Source organism: Parus major, chromosome 18 (assembly GCF_001522545.3).
Source record: "Parus major isolate Abel chromosome 18, Parus_major1.1, whole genome shotgun sequence".
Lineage (NCBI taxonomy): Eukaryota > Metazoa > Chordata > Aves > Passeriformes > Paridae > Parus > Parus major.
The window spans coordinates 6,206,402-6,227,210 of NC_031786.1; the positions used below are offsets into that span (position 1 = coordinate 6,206,402).

The window sequence follows — 20,809 nt, forward strand, 5'->3', positions numbered from 1 at the left end:
AAAATGGCACAGTGGAGCTTGGGGTGCACTTCATCAGTGGGATGTGTCTGTGGAAACACTTGACACTGTGGTTCAGAGCTGTGCTTTAGGCACTGCTGCATCAGGGATGCTCAGAAGAGGCTCTGGGCTGCAGCCTGCTGCTGTGCTCAGTCCTGGGAAATTGCTGGATTTCAGAGATGAGGTTGTTTGCGCACAAAGTGCTGATACAGCTCAGTGCCCTGGAGAGATGGGACAGAAACATGTCTGTGAAACAAACATTCAACCACTGGAAGGCAACTACCAATGTGTTTGAAGCATCATCTTCCTTTTAGATTTTGCCCTCAAAGCAGCACAGGCTGGACTCACAGGCTCATTGGGCACCAGCTGGCCAAAGTCAGGGCTGGCACATCTTAAAACTGAGACCACAGTCATCAGAACTCCCCTCCGAAAACATAGCACCAGACAAGATGATGCTTCTCACCAAATGAGAACTAGGAGAGAGAGAAGAATTCCTGAACCCTCTGCTCCTTAAACCCAAACCCCAAAACAGCCACTTGCTCAGGTAAAAATGGATTGTAATTATTTATTTTATGTCCCTTTGAAAATATCACATTATCTCCTTCCGTTCATGGCTTGGTGTGGTCTCACAGCCTGTGACAGCAGCATCCCAGCCATCTGTGCAGCTCACTCCTTCCTCCAGTGAATGGGAGACCATGATCCCTTGAAGGTTGGCGGGTTGGAGCTGCCTGGTCCAATCTCAGCTGTTGTCCCCCCGTGCCAGGAACTGCCCAGGAGCATCGCACAGACAGGGAGCAGAGTGAGGGAGCAGTCCTGTGGGACTGCTGGGGATGGCTGTAGCTTTCAGCTGCCCCAGGAAGGGAGTCTCTGGCTTGTGTTTTCTGGCAACTTAGAACTGGGTTTGTTTCTCGAGCATAAAAATAAAATTTAAAAAAAAAAAAAAACCACAAAAAAAACCCCAACCAAAAAAAAACTCAAAAAAGATGCTGCTGCTATCTGCAAAGGGAAAGAAAAAAAATCCATCAGCACCCTGAGGATCCAGGAACAAGCTGTACTGTAAAATCAGCACACAGATGTCTGAAGGCCAAACACAGTGAATTGTGGTGGCAGTGCATGTTGCCTTCCCTTCACCTCTCTGACAGGTACCCTGTCCTTTAACCCTACCAACCAAACCCTGGAAATACCATAAAACAGCAACAACTCCAACCCACATATGCAATCTCCAGAGGACTGAGTAAGATCTCAGGCATTTGGGGAAGGATTCCCAATGCCACCGGGCACTGCCGTCAGCCTGCTCCCACTGGGAATTGCGGTTGATTTCCTAATGTCTCGAAAAGGTGAAGAGTCAAGACAAGCATGAGTGTGGTTGAAAATCTCAGCTGCATGGACTGAGAAGCATCAGACCACAGAGCAGTCTGCATTCAAATGGGTTATGAAACGAAACACGGGCTTCATGTCCTGCCCAGTTACATTAAGGTTGTTGAGTAATGAACTAACACTATTGCTACCTCTCCAAACTCATCCTTTCCACATGAGCAGGAATGTGCCCACACACAGAAGTGCTGAGGTTACCTGGACTCCTACTCTTCCAAAGCAGGCTGAAAACAAGACTTTCCATTGTCCACATCTCCACCTGCTGAAGGGTTTAACCTCTCAGACACCTCATCTCCTACTTACAGTTCAGTGTCTACAATGACGTCTGGCTTCTCCAGCGTTTGTCGTCTCCTCTGGATGGCATCCACAATCTTTTTCCTGGGGCCCAGTGGGATATTGATGCTCTTCAGGTCATTGTCTGAACACAGCATGAGGGCCTCCAAGTCAATCTTTTCCTTCTTCAGGATGGAGATGAACTCAAACATGTGCAGGGAAGCCAGAAAAGTTTCCAGGGGGCTGGTGTCTGGTTCATCGTCATCGTCTAAGCCCAGCTCCACCTCATCCCAGGGCAGCTCCTCTGCGTTCCTCTCCTGCAGGCTGTTGGCACTGCCAATGCTGTCATTGAGACTTGGCGAGCGCTGCAGGCGGCTCTGCAGTTTGACCCCCATCCCATCGCTGCTGTCCTCCCCCAGCGCTCCCCCGTCCTCCCGGCCGATCCCGAAGAGCCCACTGCTGACGTAGTTGCGCCGGAACACCATGGTGCCCAGCCCGGGGCGGTTGAACAAAGAGTCATGTCCAGAGTCGGTGCTGACCTCCGAGTGGGCTGAGTCCATGTGCAAACCTGGGTCGCTTATGGCACGGGAGACAGTGTCTTCATCCGTAAGGAACATGTCTCGGATATTGCGGCGAGTCCACTCCTTGGGGCTGGCGTACGTGCCCTGCTTCACAAACATGACGTCATTTCCCAGCTGCAGACCAGACAGAGACCGCACGCTTTTCCTCCCATCTTCGTAGATCTTGAATGTCCCGTCCACCTGCTTCTTCTTCTCTAATTTCTTTTGTATTTTCGTCTTTCCCTTGGCTGTGCCATGGATGGTGGCTTGTGAGTATGGCAGGGAAGTCACCATAGACATGTGCTGGAACTTCTTGCTTAAGGTGCTGCTTGAATAGCTGGAAAAGCTCATGGTATCCGAATTATCTGACATCTCCTTTCTGTACCGTTTCTCCATCCTTTCGTGGTGCTTCTTCTGCAGCTTCACACAGTCCTTAATCCTCCTCTCAGCGTCCCGAAAGGCCTTGTCCTTCAGTTTGCTCACCAGCTTGGGGTTGAGGCTGCTCTGCTTGGCAGCAATCGAGTCCAGGTACCGCACACACTCCATGTGCCCCTTCATGGCTGCCATGTCCAGGGGGGTGTGGTAGTCATTGTCCAGGCACCAGATGTTGGCCCCAAAGGAGATGAGGAAGGAGAGGCAGTTCAAGTGGCCGTTGGCTGCTGCCAGGTGGAGAGGGGTGTTCCCCCAGATGTCACATTTGTCTGGATCGCCCCTAGGCAGCAAGAAAATCAACTGGTTAGCATGCAGGGATTGATGGCAGACTCCACTGAGATATTCCCAGCTGTGCAGGGGCAAATCAGCACCATGAATTGTTGACTCCTTGAAATATCAAGCTACACACCTCTGGTTCCTGCAACTTAATTTTAATGGGGTCTTCTGGAGGGGTGTACTACTGAAATGGAATCATATGCCTCACATGCAAGTCTGTGGCAATGTGACTTGAATTTAGGTATCACAAAAAATGTGTTCCCACATCAAACCAACTTCTGGAGAAAGGCAAGTAAGGTTCTGAATAGCCCAGAACTGAGATATGGGTCTGATTCCAGCTCAGACCTTAAGCTTGTTATAAAATTTCAAATCTCAAATATCCCTTTAAATTCTAGTCAAATTCCACCTTCAGATCTTGGCTTCATTCAGACTCCTGCAGGGGGGGCATGCCAAAATGCCCCTCTGTATGCCACATCCTGGGTTGGACACCTTGGGATCCCACCATATCTCATGGTAACCCTCAGGTAACCCTCAGTACGGTTCTGAAACCCCCCAGCTGCTGTGCCTTCCCACCCACCTGTTCCTTGGCACCTGGGGAAATCTGTGGCACAAAGGGGGATGTTGGCAGGAGAGAATAAGAGTGATTTTGCTGTCATTGGCCTTGGGGTTTTGTGGGGGATTTTGCTGTACCATGCTTGGTCCTGATAGCACGGCTGGAAGCACGTTGGTATTAACACATCCTGAGAATCCAGTTTCAGAGAAAGTGGAGATTAGGTTTCTGCACTCCTCAAGAGCTGGACACTGCCAGTAGCATCTCCATTCGCACTGTGCCAGCCCCTGCCCCAGCAAACTGCTGGCAGGACACAACCATTTGCCCACATCTCCTGCCTCCCGTGCCAGGATGAACACAAACCTGGGATTCAAGGGAAGTCTGTCCTCCTGACATTCCTCTGTATTTGTGCTCAGGTGAAACGAGAGAGAGTTCACACCCCTGCTGGCACCAGCCCTCTCCTGAGCATGTGTGCTAATGATATGCAGCCAGTAGCAGTATCTGTCAACAGGGCTCTCTCCCTCCTTGCACATGGATATGGCAAAGCCTTTTATTAAGGCTGGGCAGCTCCACCACCCTTAGGAGCAACTCCTCGTGGGCAGCAGGGCTCAGCACAGCTCCTGCTGTTCCCACACCACACTTTCAGGGAGTTCCAGAGGAACCCAGCACTGTTCCTCCTCCACACAGACCTCAGCTCCAATCCATGGTGACACCAGGACTGCAGAAAGAAAATCACAGAATATAGAGAACTGAAAGTGACCTCAAGGTCACATTAAGGATCATCAGGTCCAACTCCTTAAACACACACTTGAGACCTTCAGCAAGGGCTAATTAACTCCTTGCTGCTTTAGGGTCTGTGTTGAAGGGAGCTGGGAGCAGCAGAGCCCAGAACTCTACCCCAAGTCCCAGTGCTCTGAGCTATGGCTTGTCTGTCTTCAAAGAGTCCAAAAACTTCTCCAGGGAAAGAGCAGGAGATCACAGGAGCAGAGGGACTTCTCTGCCCTGCTGCTTTGCACCTTCATCACTTTGTGCCAATGCACAAACCCCAGAAACAGCCTCATGCAGCACATTCATCCCCACACAGGGACCCCACTGCCTGCTTGGAACACTGTCCAAGGGGCAGCAGAGACAGAGAGGAACTGCCCAGTCAGTCTAATGCCAAGTTTGCAATCCTCAGGCTTTAAAGAAGCATTTAAGGCTGTCCAGAGGTTAAGCTGGAGATTATTTACACCCAGAGCATGAAATTCCTAACTTCACTCACTGTGTGAGGTGCACACAGCTTTCTCTGTGGGAGCATGAACAGAAACTCCATCATAAATATGTTTTCACTAAATTTACAGAAACATAATAAGTACAGCCTTGAGCTCATTGGCAAATCCAGCAAGTTAATCAAAAGGTTTGGAACTCTGTAAGGGCACAAAAAACCATGAACCCTTCAGGACTTCTGAGCCAGACCCTTTGACATCTGTCATAGAAGGAGAAAAAGGTTTCAAAGATGGGTGATGAGGAGGGGAAAGGCAGGAGATCACAGGGCTGAGGAGCCATGAAGCCAAGAAAAGGAGAGGAGGGGTTTGGCAATGCCGAGTTTCCAGGAGCAATAAGTCCCAGCCCTTGCCTCTACCCTCGTAGTGACATGTCCAGGCTGGGAAATGCATGGGGAGGATAAATATTTGATGAATTGCAAGAGAGGAGTAAATTATTGATGGAGCTGGATTTAAAGAGCCAGTGAACCTGTTCCACATGAAACTGCTGGTGCTGGTGGAGAGACTCCACCATGAAGGGCTGTTGGTTTGTGTGCTCTGAAAGGGCACTTGTGTGCCTGGCATGTGTGGGAAGGTGAGCCAGGGCACCCAAGGGTCCTAATGTGTGTGTGGACGCATGATGTGGGCAGTGACTGAGCAGTGCACTCACTGGAAACAGTCTTGCTCCCTAAACCACATGTGTGGATGCTCAATCCATCAAGTACCTTTTGGAGCCTATTCTCAGATCTGTCTGGTTCAGGGGGAAAAGCCAGGGAGATCCTAGAGATTTCGTGAGATTTCATATGTGAAAGTCTACTTTCCTCAGAGAGTGAGGGGAAAGAACATCAAAACCAGCTTTCCCTGGTCATTTCCACTGTCTAGAAACAAGAGTATTAGAGCAAAATTAGATATTTCAAGCCCTCTTCTCTATAAATGTCTGCCTCAGGCACTAAAAATGCATCAGAAGGAAAGAAGAAAGGTGACTTGCAAAGTAGAGATGTTTGATTCAACTCAGATAATAAACATGAGGCCCTCCCTCTGGCAGGTGTCTGTCTGAGCAAATCTTCACCTCTGGGGTGCTGCACATTAGGAGATGCTGACTGCAGGGTCCACTAAGTGGGAACGTATTTTAATAACAGGTGTAAAGCACAGCACTTCTCAAAGCACTTCAAAGCGTTTTTGAGCACTTAGTCAACTCCTGTAATAATCATTATTAAAACACTGTTAATTGGGCCCCTTAGGTGGACATGTGCATCTCTTGAGTCACTGTGTTTGCACCATGACATGCATGCTCACTCCCTTCCTGCTGGTTTTTCCCCTCTGCTTCTCCCATAGGATCCCAATTAGCCGGGGAATCCAGTGGCACTTACATATGTTCTTCCCTGGCTGCGTGTGTGAAGTTCCTCCGATAACAAAGGGCTGGCTCACCCTTGGCTCATGGGTGTGTGTGAGGAATTGGGCCCTCACACTAGGAGCCAACTGGGTGCAGTTGGCATGAAATGGTTTTGGATTGAGGAAGAGTGAAAAAAAGTAATTTATGGCTGGAGGCACAATCCTCACTACCTTCAGCATAGTTAGTCAGGGCAATGACCCAAGCAAAGCCTAGAAAAGAGCAGAAAAGATGAGGTTTTGGGCTCAGAGCAGAGCTTTGGGTCCTGTATACCAAGTTTTTCCCAGGTGGTGATAACCCAAGGATTCAGCTGTCCTCCAGGTTCAAATCCCCCAAAATCCAGCAGGGATGCTATAGATGAGGGTCATGCCAGGGCTCTCTACCTCTCATTCCCGCAGAAAGCCGGGCTGGCAGTCCCTGTGTCGGGTGACTGTTGGTGCTGGAGCAGTGCCTGGGGCCACATCTCCTGGTTCAGCACCTCACCGTGCCCAGGGCTCACCCCCACTCCCAGCAGACAGCTCAGGTGCCGGAAGCCACCAAGCTGCAAGAGTGCCCCACCCTGCTCCTTCACCATCCTGGCAGGTTGTCACCCAGGGAAGGTCCCCACCAACACAGCCAGGCTGCCCCGGCTCCCACGTGGCCTCCAGCCCTGTGGTGTGCAGAGGATGTACATCACCTTCACGTGCCTTTGCTGCAACCTCCGCTGCAACTCTGCCCCAGCTGGGGTGATGTGACACCCTCGAGCAGCCTGGCTGATGTCAGGAGCCACCAGCACCCCCAAACCACAGCTGACCCACTTGTCCCCTCTGCCACTGACATCCAAAGTGTCTGTGCCCCCTGTTTTGGTAAGAAGGGAAAATAAGGACCAGCTCTGCTGGGTGACAAAGCTGAGTGAGGACCTGCAGACACATCCTCACTTCTCCTGCTGTCCACTCCAAGGAAATCCTGGCTGATCCCAGCCAAGGCCCCCAGACTTGCCTATAACTGGAGCTGGACTGGTGCCTGCCACTGCCACAGCAGCGCCTAACAAACCACTCTGAAGAATTAGTGTTTCAGAAAAGCTGCAATGCTAAATGCCAGCTTGCCTGCCTCTTCCCAGCCGTCATGTTAATTGAGTTTGTTTTCCTCACTGGAGCCTGGCCAGGAGGAAGAAAAAGGCTTTTTGTGTAGCAAACAAGAAGAATGAGCCACTGCTGATCCCTCCATCCCAAACCCTCTCTCTGTCCATTGCAGAGGGGGCACTGAGGCACAGACACATCACCAGCTGGTCAGGGCAGCACAGTAAACCTGCTCCGTTACCCCTTCCATGTGGTTGGGGCAACAAGCTTCCCTCAAGGGTCCACCAAAGTATTTCTTTCCCCCTCCTTGTTTCAGCCTGACACCATAATCTGCTGAACACGTGTGGATGAGGCTCCTTCACTGATGACAGAGCCTAGATGTGTCCATCAGCCTGGCAGGACATTAGAGCCATGATTTTGGCCCCAGGAGCCCTCTCCCACAGCCCTGCTTTCTCAGGGTTCCTCTGGCCACCCTCACTAGGGCAGTCCATAACAGTCTGGTCCTAGCACTCAATGTCCCAACTTGTTTGGGCACTGGTGCCACTGCCCAGCACTGGCAAGGAGATTTTGGTGTTTCTTGCTGCCCCAGGACTCCCCCATCACCCTCTGTGCTTTGACACCCCTAAGCAACCCAGATGGAGGCTCACCAGGCCCCTCAGAGCCTGAAGATGCTTCCCACCCCATCCTTGCATGGAGCCAGCCCAGCCCTAGAGCCTCCACTCCCCCAGACACTGCTCCATGCCACAGTCCCACACTCCCCTGGCTTGTAGTGCAAGGGTCTCTGAACCAAAGGACGAATATTTTGGCAGCAGAGGCCAGAGAGCAATTCCCTGACATTTTGGGATACTCAGGTACCCTCCCTCTTGCCTCATAGTGGTTATAGTGCAGGTATAATAGTAACGTATATAACACAGCATTAAGTTTCATCTCTGAACAAGGCTTAAATACTGTGGCACATCATCCTGGGCACTGGCAGAAAATTACAGGCTCTGTCCTCAGGCTCTCCTGGCTCTTGCACAATCCCACCTTTCTGGCACCCTTGTCCCCAGGCTGGGGTATTCCTGCCTCTCACAACCTGAAAGCCAGCTCCAAGGAGCAGGGATGTGCTTTCCTCCATGCCAAACACTCTGCTGGTCTCTCTGTGGCCCCGGGCAAGGATCTGACACATGGAGATGAATGCACGAATGCAAACACATCCTGCAGTCCCACAGCCACACACCTTGCTCCATCATCCATCATGTAAAGGGCACTGGGCTTTTGCCAGGCTATTTTCCTTGTCAGGAACAAATGTATATTAGGTTGTTAATTAAACAGCAGCCAAGCTGCACTCGAACACGATTTGAGCCCACAAGGACCTTTTAATCCAATGTGAGTTTATAAAAGCAGCCCTTGGGCTTTGTGGAGAGGCAGAAACTGCTGGCTTGGATGGGGGTTGGCTGGGCAGACAGTGGTGCTTCAGGGTGCCCTGTAGAGGGGATGAGCAGTATGAGGAGATACAGTGATATGAAGAGATTATAAAGTCAGTCCAAAAGGCATTGTCTTTCTGGAGGGGCATTAATCCACTCCTTGGGCCTTCCAGATTGACTTTTTGGCCATCAAAGGGTCTTTGGAACCATTTTTAACTTCAGGGTGTCATCCTCTGAGCATTCCTCCCATGTCTCTCTGTCCCTGGCTAGCAATTCCTGTCCTGACAGGAGCTCTGGGCAGGTTTTTGCTGGGCACAGTCTTTCCTGGGAGGTACACAGGGAGTCACAGGATGCTCCACTCAGAGCACTGTCTGAGTCCCTTCCAGACTCAGAAATAATCTTTTCCTGAACACACTCCTACTGTATCTGGTGCTCAAGGACCTCTCAAAGCCACTCTGTGCCCAGCCTTCAGTTCAGGATCTGAAAGGAAATGATTTACAATGAAAGGACAGCAATGGATGGAGGAGCTCTGCTTGTGAGCACAGGAGAGGTATTGGTACTGCACCAGCAAACCAGAGTATCAGGATATGGCAAAAACAGAACAGTGCAGTGGAGATGTGGCTGGTCAGGTACAAGAGCTGCTAACACAGCCCAGGATGGATGAAAAATCTCTGCATGGGAGCTGACAGGCCCACCAAGCCAAATGTGGAGAAGTAAAGCCCTTCCAAGGAGGTGTGATGTCCATCCAGGCTGCTGACCTCAGTACCATCCCTCAATATTAGAAAGACACAAATCAAAATCAGCACCACCAAGCTCTCAACACAAGGCAGAAGCCACTCCAGCTTTAGATGAGCTACTGGAGCAGAAGGAAGCTTTGGGATGTGTCCTTTGGCGGTCAGTAAGAAATGCAGAGTCACAGACTTTCCAGAGGGAACTAGGAATCTTGCTTTAGCACAGACCTTATGTGGTTCCCCCAGCACCAAGGTGTATATCCCTCCAGTCTGACAAGTCCCCTTAATCCCACTCCCACCTCTCCCCCACATCCACATTTAGGGAGCCAGAAACTTAAGATTCAGCAGCCCAGGGTGAGGTACAGAGAGCCAGACCAGTGTGGAGCAGGCCCTGTGGAGGAGATGGCTTTAAGAAATCTGCTTTTGGAAAACCTGAATTTCCCAGGCTCCAAGTGTACAACAAGCTGTCCAGTGGTCACATACTGAGACCTGCTTTGGGTAAAACAGACAAGTGCTACCCACTGCCAGCTGGCACTGCACACATCCCTCTGTGAGCATTCTTGTGACAGAGAGAGCAGTTATTTTCTCTGTCCCCTCACTTAAAAGGGCTTTTCCATGTCAGCAGCACAATGTGTTTATCTTTACAGGACCTGTAAAAGATCACAAACCACTTGGAAAGGGGAACTCATCCCTAGCCAGGGTGCTGCAAGCAGGCTGGGGGCAGGAGCACTTACAGGGTCAGTGGAGGTGGGAAAACACAGAGCAGTTATCAGGACTGTTGGATTAGATTCAAAGCACCACAAGCAAAGAAAAGTAACAGCAGGGAGGACAGGAGTAGGGTGCTTATGGACAGAAGCCATGTGTGCCCCATGTGGGGCCCACAGAGCTGCAAGCAGGGAAGGGGGAAGAAGGGGGTCCCAGCTACCCTGTCGTGCAGACCAGCCTGGCCAACACTCACCCTCTGCTCACAATCAGGCGCAGGGCATCCAGGTTGCCGTGGTAGGCGGCCCATAGGGTCGGGGTCATGCCATCCTCATCTGGTGAGTTCAGGTCCTTCTTGGTGGCTTCTTTCAGCAGGTCCAGGTAGCCATCCCGGGCGGCTCGGTGGTACTGGTCATTCATGGTGTGAAGGGGTCCCTGAGCCAGCACATGGGTGCCCAGGGGGTCCAGGGGCAGCTGCCAGGAGGGCCCCGCTCGCCTCACACAGTTCCGCGTACCAGGACACCTGAGAAGTGCTGGCTGGGGAGGCAGGAGTCGTTCCAAGCCCAGCCAGCCAGGCTCCACAGCGCTTCCCCTGGGTCCTAAGCATCCTCCGGCCCCTGCTGCTCCTTGTAGCACGCACCAGCTCCACGGCACATTAAAAGCTCCAGTTAAGCAGCATCGCTCTGTTGGGCTCAGCACAGCAACAATTCAGCAGGTTTACGTGTCCCCAAAGCAGAGCAGGCTGTCAGAAAGGCTGCTGGGCTGTATCCTGCCCAATATGCCCCTATTCCATGCCCCACCTCAAGCAAGGGGCAGCAGTAGCCAGAGGAGGAAGAGTGGGTCAATGGAGCACAAGCCCCACAGCCTTCACTCACAGCCCTGTCAGAGCTGGGCCCAGGATGGATAATCCTGCTTTCTGTGGAGCTGGCTGAGAGCAGTGTGGTGACTGATTCAAAACTTATACCGGGGTGCTCACAGCTCAGCTTTTCCTCACTTAAAAAAACAAACAAATATTTTTTAAAAAAATTATTTATTTGTATCTCTCCCTAGTGTCACTAGGAAGACAACAGCAGACCCAGTTACCATCCCTGTCCCTCATCTACCCTGCCTATACCCAGAGAATTCTGCTTTCCAAGGAATTGCAGAACAAACTGTGCAACGGGAATCCGATAAACCAAGGAAACTCATAATGGCCTTCCTCACCTCTTTTCCCTCTCTGGAGACTTTTAAAAAACCCCCAAACCCTGTGTGTAACTCGGTGCTTCACTGCGATGTGCAGAGGGTGCAGTGTCCAGCCCCTGGTGTCTTTTATGCTGACACAGAATTCCCGGCTGGCTGAGAGCGGGGGGAGCTGGGCAGACCCAGGCAATGTCTCCAGCACAGCGTTCCCGGTTCCCGGGCACCCTCTGCCGTCGGAAAGATGCAACCAAGCCTGGATGTGACCGAAGCACGAAGCTGTCCCAATACATTACACCCAGGGATGAATCGGTGGATTGTATTCCCTGGGATATGCTGACATGGAAGAGGAATTTCCTGCTACTCTCGTGTTCAGTTTACCTGTAGTGTCCTGACTCTGGGAATGGGGATCTCCAGGGCTGGACTCTGTGTGTGTCACCATGGCCCTGGGACAGGCACAGGGTCTGGAGAGGGTGAAGCCATCAGAAGGGTGAGAAACGGGAGGAGAGTGGAAAAACGGGGAAGGAATGTAAGACAGCATCAGAAGGCAATGAGCAGAGAGGAACTAAAACAGTGAGAAAGCTTATTTTTGTAAGGGGAAAAAAAAAAAAAAAAGCCCCTAGACAGGAGGGTGGCCCTAAAGCAGTGCCAGGTGCACCCACGCAAAGTGCAGTGATTAATCCCTGGGTGACTGATGCCATGTCAGCGTTCTGCCTGCCCGGGAACACCTGGAAGTGCATCAGAGCCAGCGTCTGCTCCCTGTGGGGTTTGCTCACCTCAACAGGTTTGTTTGCACCGGCTCAGCCTCCTGGGCAAGCCCTGATGGGATGTAGTGGCCACTGAGGTTCTTGTTGCTGGGATCCTTGCAGGTGAAAAGCTATACAGTAACGCCTGCAATTCATTACCGACGTTATTTAATGATTCTTGTACTGTTGCTAATTAAATTTGTTGCCCCGTAGACGTGCAGTGACTGCCAGGGGGACTGGGAGCATTGCCCGAGGCAGTAAACACTCTTTTTCTATTTTCTGTTTTCTATTGCTGGCTGGTAAGGACAAAAGAGGCAGGGTACACCAGCGTGTTTAGCCCGAGGGGCCTCTGAACTTCTGGCCTCTGCAAAACATCATTGTCAGCTCGGATTTACTTCTGGGAGGCCTGGGCTTCCCCTGGGAAAGGCTGGAGGCTGAGAAGGGATCAACCAGTCACCCCAAAAGGAATCCCTATGGCTCAGCAGAGGCCAGGCAGGGCAGAGCTGGTGCAGCTGGTGGCAGCACAGAGGGACACATGGAGCTCACCCTGGGCTCTGCAGGGGATCCTGAGCTCTCCTTCCCCATCCCATACAATTCAGTTTGGTGCTGTCCTTGCAGCGCAGCAAGGACACAAGCAGGGAGGGATGGGACTGAGAAAACACACAGCAAATGGCCCCAGCTCTGTGCTTACCCTGAAGGGGAAAAGCAGCAGAGACATCTCCAAAAGAGGCATTTCAAGGACTAAAACTTGTCCCCATCCACCCAGAACTGCCATGAGACTCCTATAGCTCCCCCACAAAACATAGCTGAGTAAAGGGACCTTGAGCAGAAACTGTCCCCTTACCAGACAAACATTTAAATCATATCTGCCCTGTGGTTTGTGACACAGTTATTCCTTGGAAGGAGAGGAGTTAAGGTCCTGAGGTCCAAAGAAAGGTGATCCCACCCTGAAAAATCAAAGGCAGTGCGTCAGCAAAGGAGAACACAAATTCCCATCCCTAAATCCTGCCCTTCTCTAGTGCTAAGCCTTCCTCATTGATGACAGCATGGGTGGGAAAGGATTGAGTTAACCTCACTGGCACTGAACAGGTACAAATGCAAATTTCTTCCTTTTCCTCAAAAACCTTTGAGGCATGGAGTGGACTGATTTGAATAGCACAGGGTGGGGCACAATGTTTACTGTGCTCCACTAAGCGGAAAGCCAAGCACAAAGTCATCACCAATAGTAAGTTCATCACCTAAACCATCTCCTCTTGAGGGAAGAGACCTCATGCATGTAGGGAGATGGATTCGGTGGGGTGGCCTTGCTCTGTGGTGACCATGACCGTGTGACCGAGCAGTCCATGCCATGATTAGCAGTGTTGTCAGCTCATGCCCTTGCTTGGTAAATAACCCTTATCTCCTCATCTCTTTTCAGATTCCCCAAAATCAGCTATTGCACAAAATGGATCACATGAGTTTCTCTGAGAAGCCCACAAAGCCCTGCTGTCAACTACAGACATGGTATGAATTACAGAGACGTCCCAACAGGTATAAATTCAACTGACCAAGCTGCAGCAACAGAGAAACTTCTCAGCCTGGAAGGACCAGAGATTTGGATCCCAGGTGGCAAAACAGGTTGGTGGAATGGCTTTGTTTGGATGATTAATTCACTTTGTTTCAGGCTTTTCACTGAGAATCAATGAAATGCCAAACTTGGCACAGGCTTTAGAGGGCGTGACAACTCAGGTTAGTTCACACCCTTCCTGCAGGAACTGCTACAAATTATGATGTGATGGTCCAAAGATTCCCGGAGATTTCTAACCTTTTGGTGGCCTTCTTGTCAGGAAGGAAGTATAACAATTTCTCAGAATGTTTAGTGTCTGACATTTAGAATTTAAACCACACTGCCTATTTGCCCAAGGATATTTGATCCTGTGAGTGCTTTTTGGTGATTTTCCAAATCTTGCATCAATAAACACATAAATGTTGTGTGACCAATTAGACACGCTTCATTAAACTGACCTGAGATCTCCCTGAGCAAGAGCATCTTAAGTGAAAAAAGCCTTCAGGGAACCAGGAAAGGAAAGTTTGAAAATGAGCTCATCGGTCTTCTTGCGCTCCTTGTCTCAGCCTTCCCTGTTCCTGATATATCCTGTCCATCACGTGTCCTGCTTTGGCCCAGTCCTGGGCTGTTTCAAATGCACCTCTCACTCATGGGCTTCTCTTCCCAACAGCACTGACCCTCAGGCAGAGCCTTGGTTGAACCATGACCGAGGAGCCCGGGCGGAAGGACAGTGAGCTTGGACACCCCCACTCCAGCATGGGCTGTGGACACAAGGACAACAAAGCCAGCCTGGCCTCAAGCCAGATAGCATCTTTCAGCCACCAGTCCCCCTCCACTCCTGCCTCCAAGGAAGTGTGGAAAAAGGGCGGCCGCATGTTCTCCATCCTGCTGGCCGTGCACTTGGCCCTGCTGGCCTGCACGCTGGTGAGCAGTGGGGCTTTCGAGAAGATCGCCGTGCACGACTACGATGTCTTCTTCCTGCTGACAGTCATGATGCTGATTGTCATCATCTGGATCATCTTCTACCTCGCCGGGACCTCCCGGTGCCCAGGTGCCATCCTTGGCAAGGACTCCCACGCCGGGCCCATCTGGCTGAGAGGTAGGTGCTGGGGCTGGAGGAGAGATACAGGATGGACAGTTCATGGGAGCATCAGTTATTACAAGGGCAGCAGCAAGGATCTGGGCACATCCTCTTCCTGCTGATGGCACCATGCCCTGCTTCAGGCCAGCTCCTGGTCCCTGCACTGCCAGGTCTCCCTGAATCCACAAAGGCTCTTAGTAACTTACACCAGGATCTTTCCCGCTGCTTTTGCAAGAGCTGTTAGCCTCAGCATACCAGGCTGATTGAAAATCACTTCCAGCCAAAATTATTGTATGATTTCGTTGCTGCCAAGATAATTTGGGTGCTGGGAGAGGAAAACCAGTAGTAGGAGCAAAGGCTCTTCATGACAACATTCCTCTCATCCATCTGCATTTGCCCCTGTGTGCACACCTCTGTCCAACCACAGATATTTTTGTTCTCCAACAGGAGGCCTGATCCTATTTGCCATTTTCAGCCTTGTCATGGATGTGTTCAAAATAGGATATTACTCGAGTTTCTACAGCTGCCTGTCTGCAATCAAAATCATCTACCCCATTGTGCAGGCAATATTTGTAGTTGTCCAGGTGAGATGGTTGTGCTCTGTCTTGGGGAGCAGTAGAGAGACACAAGCACCTGTGGAAGGAGCTCTGATCTCTTGAATTTGGTTCAACTGCCCACACAGCAAATGCAAGGGCTTAACTCAGCCCCCACCCAGCCCACGTCTTCTCCCTCCAACCACATCAGCTTCCACCTATAGCAGCTCAGTTCAATCTAAGGCAGTGATTTAAACTTGTTACCGTGCTGTGACATTTTTGTCACAAACTCTGAGCAGCCCCCAGCCAGCCAGGCCTCCTTTCCCATGAAGAACAGAGGTGGAGGACAGTTGAGGCAGGTGCTATCTTACAGTTTGAGGGCCCACACAGAGGACCCCCTGCTCTGGGACCATGTCAAGGAGGGAAGAGATCAGAGAAGGACAATTTAGACAGAACAAGGAGTGGCCATGGGCAGAGCAATGGCAGTGGGAGAAAAGAAAGAGCATCCAGCAGAGGGCCAGCATTATGAACTAGGCTGGATGGACCCAAGCAAAAGAGGCTCCAGCTTGCTCTCTGCTCTGTGGGGAGATCCCTCCTTCAGAGGGATGTGCTTTGCTTTCTCTTTTTGCTGGAAATAATAACAACTCCTTTTCTTTCCCCTGCAGACATATTTCCTGTGGGTCTCTGCCAAAGACTGCATCCACGTGCACCTGAATGTTACCAGGTGAGCATTGCTGCTCCTTGAATCCCACTGGCCCAGCAGACTTGGGCCCTCACAAGCACTCTGTACTCTCTCACACAGCTGAGATGTAACCATAATAATATGGTAATGGTATGGTAGGATAATCCCTTAATGCCATCCAAAACAAAATCTGCTCCATCTCCACCTAGACTTAGATTCCAGCTCAAGCAGCTGTGTGGTTAATGACCTGTGGGTCTATCAGGGTTGGGATACAATTCAAGAATACAAGCATTACTCAAAGTAGATAGTATTAAATAAATAATTATCATTAAATAATGATTCATAGTTGACTTTTTCTTCCCTGGGGAAGAGAACTATGCAGTGGGCAAGCCTCAGGCTAAAATAAGATCTTGTCCACTTTTGCAAGACTGGATCTACTGAAGAAGAATTCAGATCTATTAATTTATTCACTACTGAGAAGCTCTTTCAAAAGCAACAATGGGAATCAAACCCTGCTAATTCTCATGAGCATGGGCAAAAATAGGAAGAGAGTGAGAGCAGCAAAGAAAGGATCAAGATTTCTAACCTGGGCCACTGGAGTCCTTGCACCACTTCAGGCAAATGCCACAGTCCCTCTGAGCACACCAAACCATGGATGGGAGAAACATGGCCTAGAGCTACTGCTTTAATGTCACAAACCTTCTCCTCCTCCTCCTCCTGCAGGTGTGGTTTGATGCTAACGCTGACTACAAACCTGGCGGTGTGGATGTCAGCAGTGACAGACGAATCTGTCCACAAGGCACATTCAAAGTTGAAGAAAAACATGACAGAGGAAATCTTTAGATGGCTCCTGAAAGGTAATCTGCCTCTTTGCAAAGCCATCTGGTCCAGGGAGAGATCCCATCAGGTAGAAATTGTTCCCCAGCAAGTCAGATTTTATCCCTTTTCAGAAGGTCTGTTTAGAGCTGGTGGTACCTTTGTCAGAGCTGGTTTGTTAAAAGCAAAGTTTGGATGTTCATTTTCTAGCCTCTGTCAGAGAGAAGTCTGAGAGGTGGAAGACACTGTACAAATGAGATGGGATTGAATAAGGGAAGGAAAAAGAAAGATTTGACCTGACGGTTAACTTTTTAAGAAAAAACCTGGGCACAAGAAAGCTGAGGGTGAAGTATCCTTGTTTTCAAAGTGGTCACATATTCTTTTATTCTTTGTGTTGATTTTCACTGACCCCAAAGGGCCAGTTCTTCAGGGAGAAGTGTTGGTTCCTTGTTTTGTTACCATGGCATCTGTCTGGTTTTGTCTTGTTTCAGTGGGAATGAGAAGCAGCTCAGTTGAGGAATGCAATTGCAACAGCCAAATCTGCCAGATCTTCAAAAATGGCTACTTTTGGCTGTACCCCTTTAACATTGAGTACAGTCTGTTTGCCTCTGCTATGGTCTATGTCATGTGGAAGAACGTTGGACGCTTCATAGACCACCACTCCCACCACATTCAGCGCCTGAAGTTCAGACTGTTCCGAAGGACCTTCTTTGTAGGCATCATGTTGGGCCTCATCATCCTTGTGAGTGGTTTGGGAGTCCTCATCCTGTACGAGGTGCAGGTAAATTCCAGCACTGAATCCAGCAAGAAGAGCCAAGCACTCACCATGTACTACATCTTCAACATTGTTTGTCTGAGCCTGATGTCTCTTGTCTGCATCGGTGGCTCTGTCATCTACCGGTTTGACAAGAGGGACATGGACCGGCACAAGAACCCCACCAGGACCCTGGACGTGGCCCTGCTGATGGGGGCAGCCTTGGGCCAATATGCCATTTCCTACTACTCCATTGTGGCCATCGTGGCCAGCACGCCAAGGGACACTATCAGCGCGCTCAACCTCACCTACGCCCTCCTAATGATCGCCCAGCACACCTTCCAGAACGTCTTCATCATCGAAGGCCTCCACCGGCAGCCCCCCAAGGAGGACTACAAGCATGAGTCTCACCAGAAGGACCTCTATGGGCTCACCTTTGTAAACATCAACGCAGTGTCCCTGCGGGTGCCCGACACTGGCAGCACTTTGGCCACTGGCGCAGCACCTGGCACGGAAGCCACGCACACTTCTGACCTTGTGAGGTCACTTCCTGCCCCCAAGAAGATGAACTGGAGGAGGAAATTCTTGAGGGAGATTTCCATGTTCCTGCTGCTGAGCAATATCATAGTGAGTACATGCAGGGAGAAGAATTTGTGGGGGATGGAGAGGGCCATTAGCACAAGAGAGAAGGGTCTGTGAAGGAAAGGGTGTGGCCCATGGAAAAACAGTCCTTTCTGTGCCTCTGCTGTACAGAAAGTACATTAGTTACATTTATAAATGCAGAATTCTGATTCCCTTGTCCCCTAAAAAAGAAACAGCAACTGTCCTAAATTAAGACACCTTAGGCTACATCAACAGACCTGTCACTTATCACCAGAATATCAGACAAAAGAGGTGGGTGCAAGAGAATAATCAGTTTCAGTATTTTTGTTGTGTATTAGTGGATGTATGGGATATCTTATGAAAAGAAATAAATTACATTAAACTGTTCCCGTCACCTCCTAAAGAAAGGATGTAAAGTGCCAAATATCTGGCATGAAGTCTGGGTTTTATTGAGAAACAGCAGTACATCTCTTCTCAAAACCCATGGCCTAGGAGGTTGCTCCTTTCCTGAGCAGCTGTGGCTGCAGGTCCCTGATGTACCACACACCTTTCTCACTGCAGTGCTGTTCTCCCATTTCCTCCCACAGCTCTGGATCATGCCAGCATTCGGTGCCCGGCCCCAGTTTGACAATGACACAGAACTGAACTTCTATGGTGACTCCATGTGGCCGGCCATCGTGGACATTTGCCTGCCCTTTGGGATCTTCTATCGAATGCACGCTGTGGCCAGTTTGCTGGAGGTCTACATCATGTCCTAAAGAGCTCCCTTGCAAGGAAGATGAGATCTTCCTCAAGCAATCCATCCTTTACCTACCCCAGGGCTCCCCAGATGTCCCCAGGGGTCTCCAGCACTGCCTGAATCATGTCCCCTTGCAGTGCTGGGGCATTTATGAACTGTCACTGAAGATCATCCAAACATAGTCCAGATTTTATTTTTGCTACTTGTGTGTGGATGTGCCTGTGTGTGTCTGAAGTTCTTAAAGCTTAAAAGAGAACAGATAAGAAAAAGGAATCTAGGGTGGGATCATGGTAATTACCCTTGGTTCATGCAGAGACTCACCTTCCCTGTAAAGCCTGTTCACTCCATGCCACTGATGGACTCTCCAGACTTTTCTCAGCACCCTTGGGCAGTCAGAGCCTCGCTGCACACAGAGAGCTGCAAACCTGGTGTGCCCCCTGGGAACAGACTGGGGAGCTGGAGAGTGCAAGGGGCTGACACAGGCCTGGAAGGACAGAAAGGGAAACCACTTCACCTCCTGGTACGGCCAGTCAGAAATCACTCCCCTGCAGAGATGTGAAAAACAAACTGGTGACCACCAAAGGCTTTGGGAAATGTTTTAATCTTTCCTCTCTGTATTGCCCTTGTGTATGGGAACTCTCAACCCTTCCCTGTGCCAGCCCCTGCCTTCCTCTCCAGGGAAGCATCATTGCAGCCTCCTCTTCCCAAGGAGGGAGAGGTGTGAGCATGGTCCTGGGCTAGCCCTGATATGGGATTGCTCTAGCACACTTTCTTCTCAGATTTCCTGAATCAGGGCTCAAGAATCATAAAGATGATGTGGGCAATACAGTCTGGGGGATAATAAAGAGATTTTCCTTTTTTTTCTTTTTTTCTGTTTTTAAATACATAATGATTTTTTTTTAAATATATGAACATTTTTTGTACGCAAAGTTATTTATTGATTTTCACTGTAACTGAACTCCTGAAGGGATCCTATGACACAGAAATCAATGTAATGTGGTGGCAAGTTTGATCTCCAGCACCTGAAGAGATGCTGGTGCTGCACCCTCAAACCTGTGCATGCTTTGAGGCTTCGAGCACAGCCCTGAACCCAGACCCTGAGACCCTGACTCAGATTTCTGGGTGCCTGCAGCTCTCCATGAACCACTGAATGACTGAGGGAGCTTTCAGAGCAGGAGTCCTGGGCTTCAGGAGGTAGAAATGGGCCCCTCTGCTATACCCAGCACCCAAGCAGAGTCTCAGAAAGCCCTCCCTACCAGGACAGGAGGGTGCATGTCAAACTGGCACAGCTGAGCTCTGTTTGCATCGTGAGAAATCAGGGTTTAACCATTCTAATAAAGGCTTTATTGTTCCATCAGGGTTTATCGTTGCAATAAAAAACACCGCAGAGGTGGCAGAAATCATCAAGCCTTTGCCTATGGACGTGTACGCATCTGCCAAAGAAAAAACAATAAATTGAAATCACGGTACTTGAAATGGAGTGATGCAATTTTCCACCCCACAGCCCAGGTTGACGTGTTTCCAACCCCCTTCCCCTCCAAGCCCAGATCACCAAACCAGCAGGGACTAGTGTCTCTGGCTGCTCTACCACCAGTGTTCCTGCCTGCCAGCAGCCTTTCTCTGAACTGGGTAGAACATGGGGGAAACCCCAATTTCCCCTGCCCTCAGAGGGCCACACTGATCCAGCATCTCCACTTGGGTCAGTCCTTCCCTTCTCCAGCCTGGGAGTCTTTCCAAGCCTGACTGACCTGGCAAAGGCCTGGTTCTATTTTTACCATTAACCCGGTAAAGATAAAATCTTTCTCTAGAAAACTTACCTTTCCTAAAACAAAAGCCTCATTATTCTGTGGCTCCCGCAGTTGAAATTAAGTCAGAAAAGAGACGTAAACAGTGCAGACGTCAGTCCTACTTACAGCTCCACACATTGTTTGAGCCCAAGTTGCTGAGCACACACAGGGGCAGAAAACACTTTTAATCACGCAATCTGCTCCCAGGGGGCACACTCGGTTTCTTCCTATGTGCTCTTGCTGGTTCCTGCTCCCAGGTTCCCAGGAATGGGTGGATCAAGCAGGGCACACTTTGAACTGCTCTTTTCTTCTGGATAGCTATCGTAGGGGCACTTCTAGGGCCAAATAGATTCAGG

At 50.1% G+C, this 20,809-nt stretch overlaps 2 protein-coding genes across 3 annotated transcripts; one reads left to right on the forward strand and one right to left on the reverse strand.

Annotated features, from left to right (window-relative positions):
• Positions 1-554: 554 nt before the first annotated feature.
• On the reverse strand, positions 555-11,766 carry USH1G (USH1 protein network component sans). Of its 2 annotated transcripts, XM_015645281.3 has the most exons (3): positions 10,247-11,766; positions 1,675-2,916; positions 555-993 (listed from the first exon to the last, which is right to left on the reverse strand). In XM_015645281.3, the coding sequence occupies exons 1-3, from the start codon at positions 10,408-10,410 to the stop codon at positions 990-992; spliced, it is 1,410 nt and encodes a 469-aa protein (XP_015500767.1). In that variant the 5' UTR covers positions 10,411-11,766; the 3' UTR covers positions 555-989. The 2 variants fall into 2 exon arrangements, with proteins under 2 accessions (XP_015500767.1, XP_015500766.1); XM_015645280.3 differs by having other exon boundaries at positions 555-2,916.
• A 1,508-nt stretch (positions 11,767-13,274) lies between these two features.
• On the forward strand, positions 13,275-19,533 carry OTOP2 (otopetrin 2). The gene is made up of 7 exons (XM_033518776.1): positions 13,275-13,529; positions 14,129-14,557; positions 14,987-15,123; positions 15,738-15,796; positions 16,478-16,611; positions 17,062-17,951; positions 18,515-19,533. Exons 2-7 carry the CDS (start codon positions 14,161-14,163, stop codon positions 18,683-18,685), a joined length of 1,788 nt encoding a protein of 595 aa, XP_033374667.1. The 5' UTR covers positions 13,275-13,529; positions 14,129-14,160; the 3' UTR covers positions 18,686-19,533.
• Positions 19,534-20,809: the final 1,276 nt, after the last annotated feature.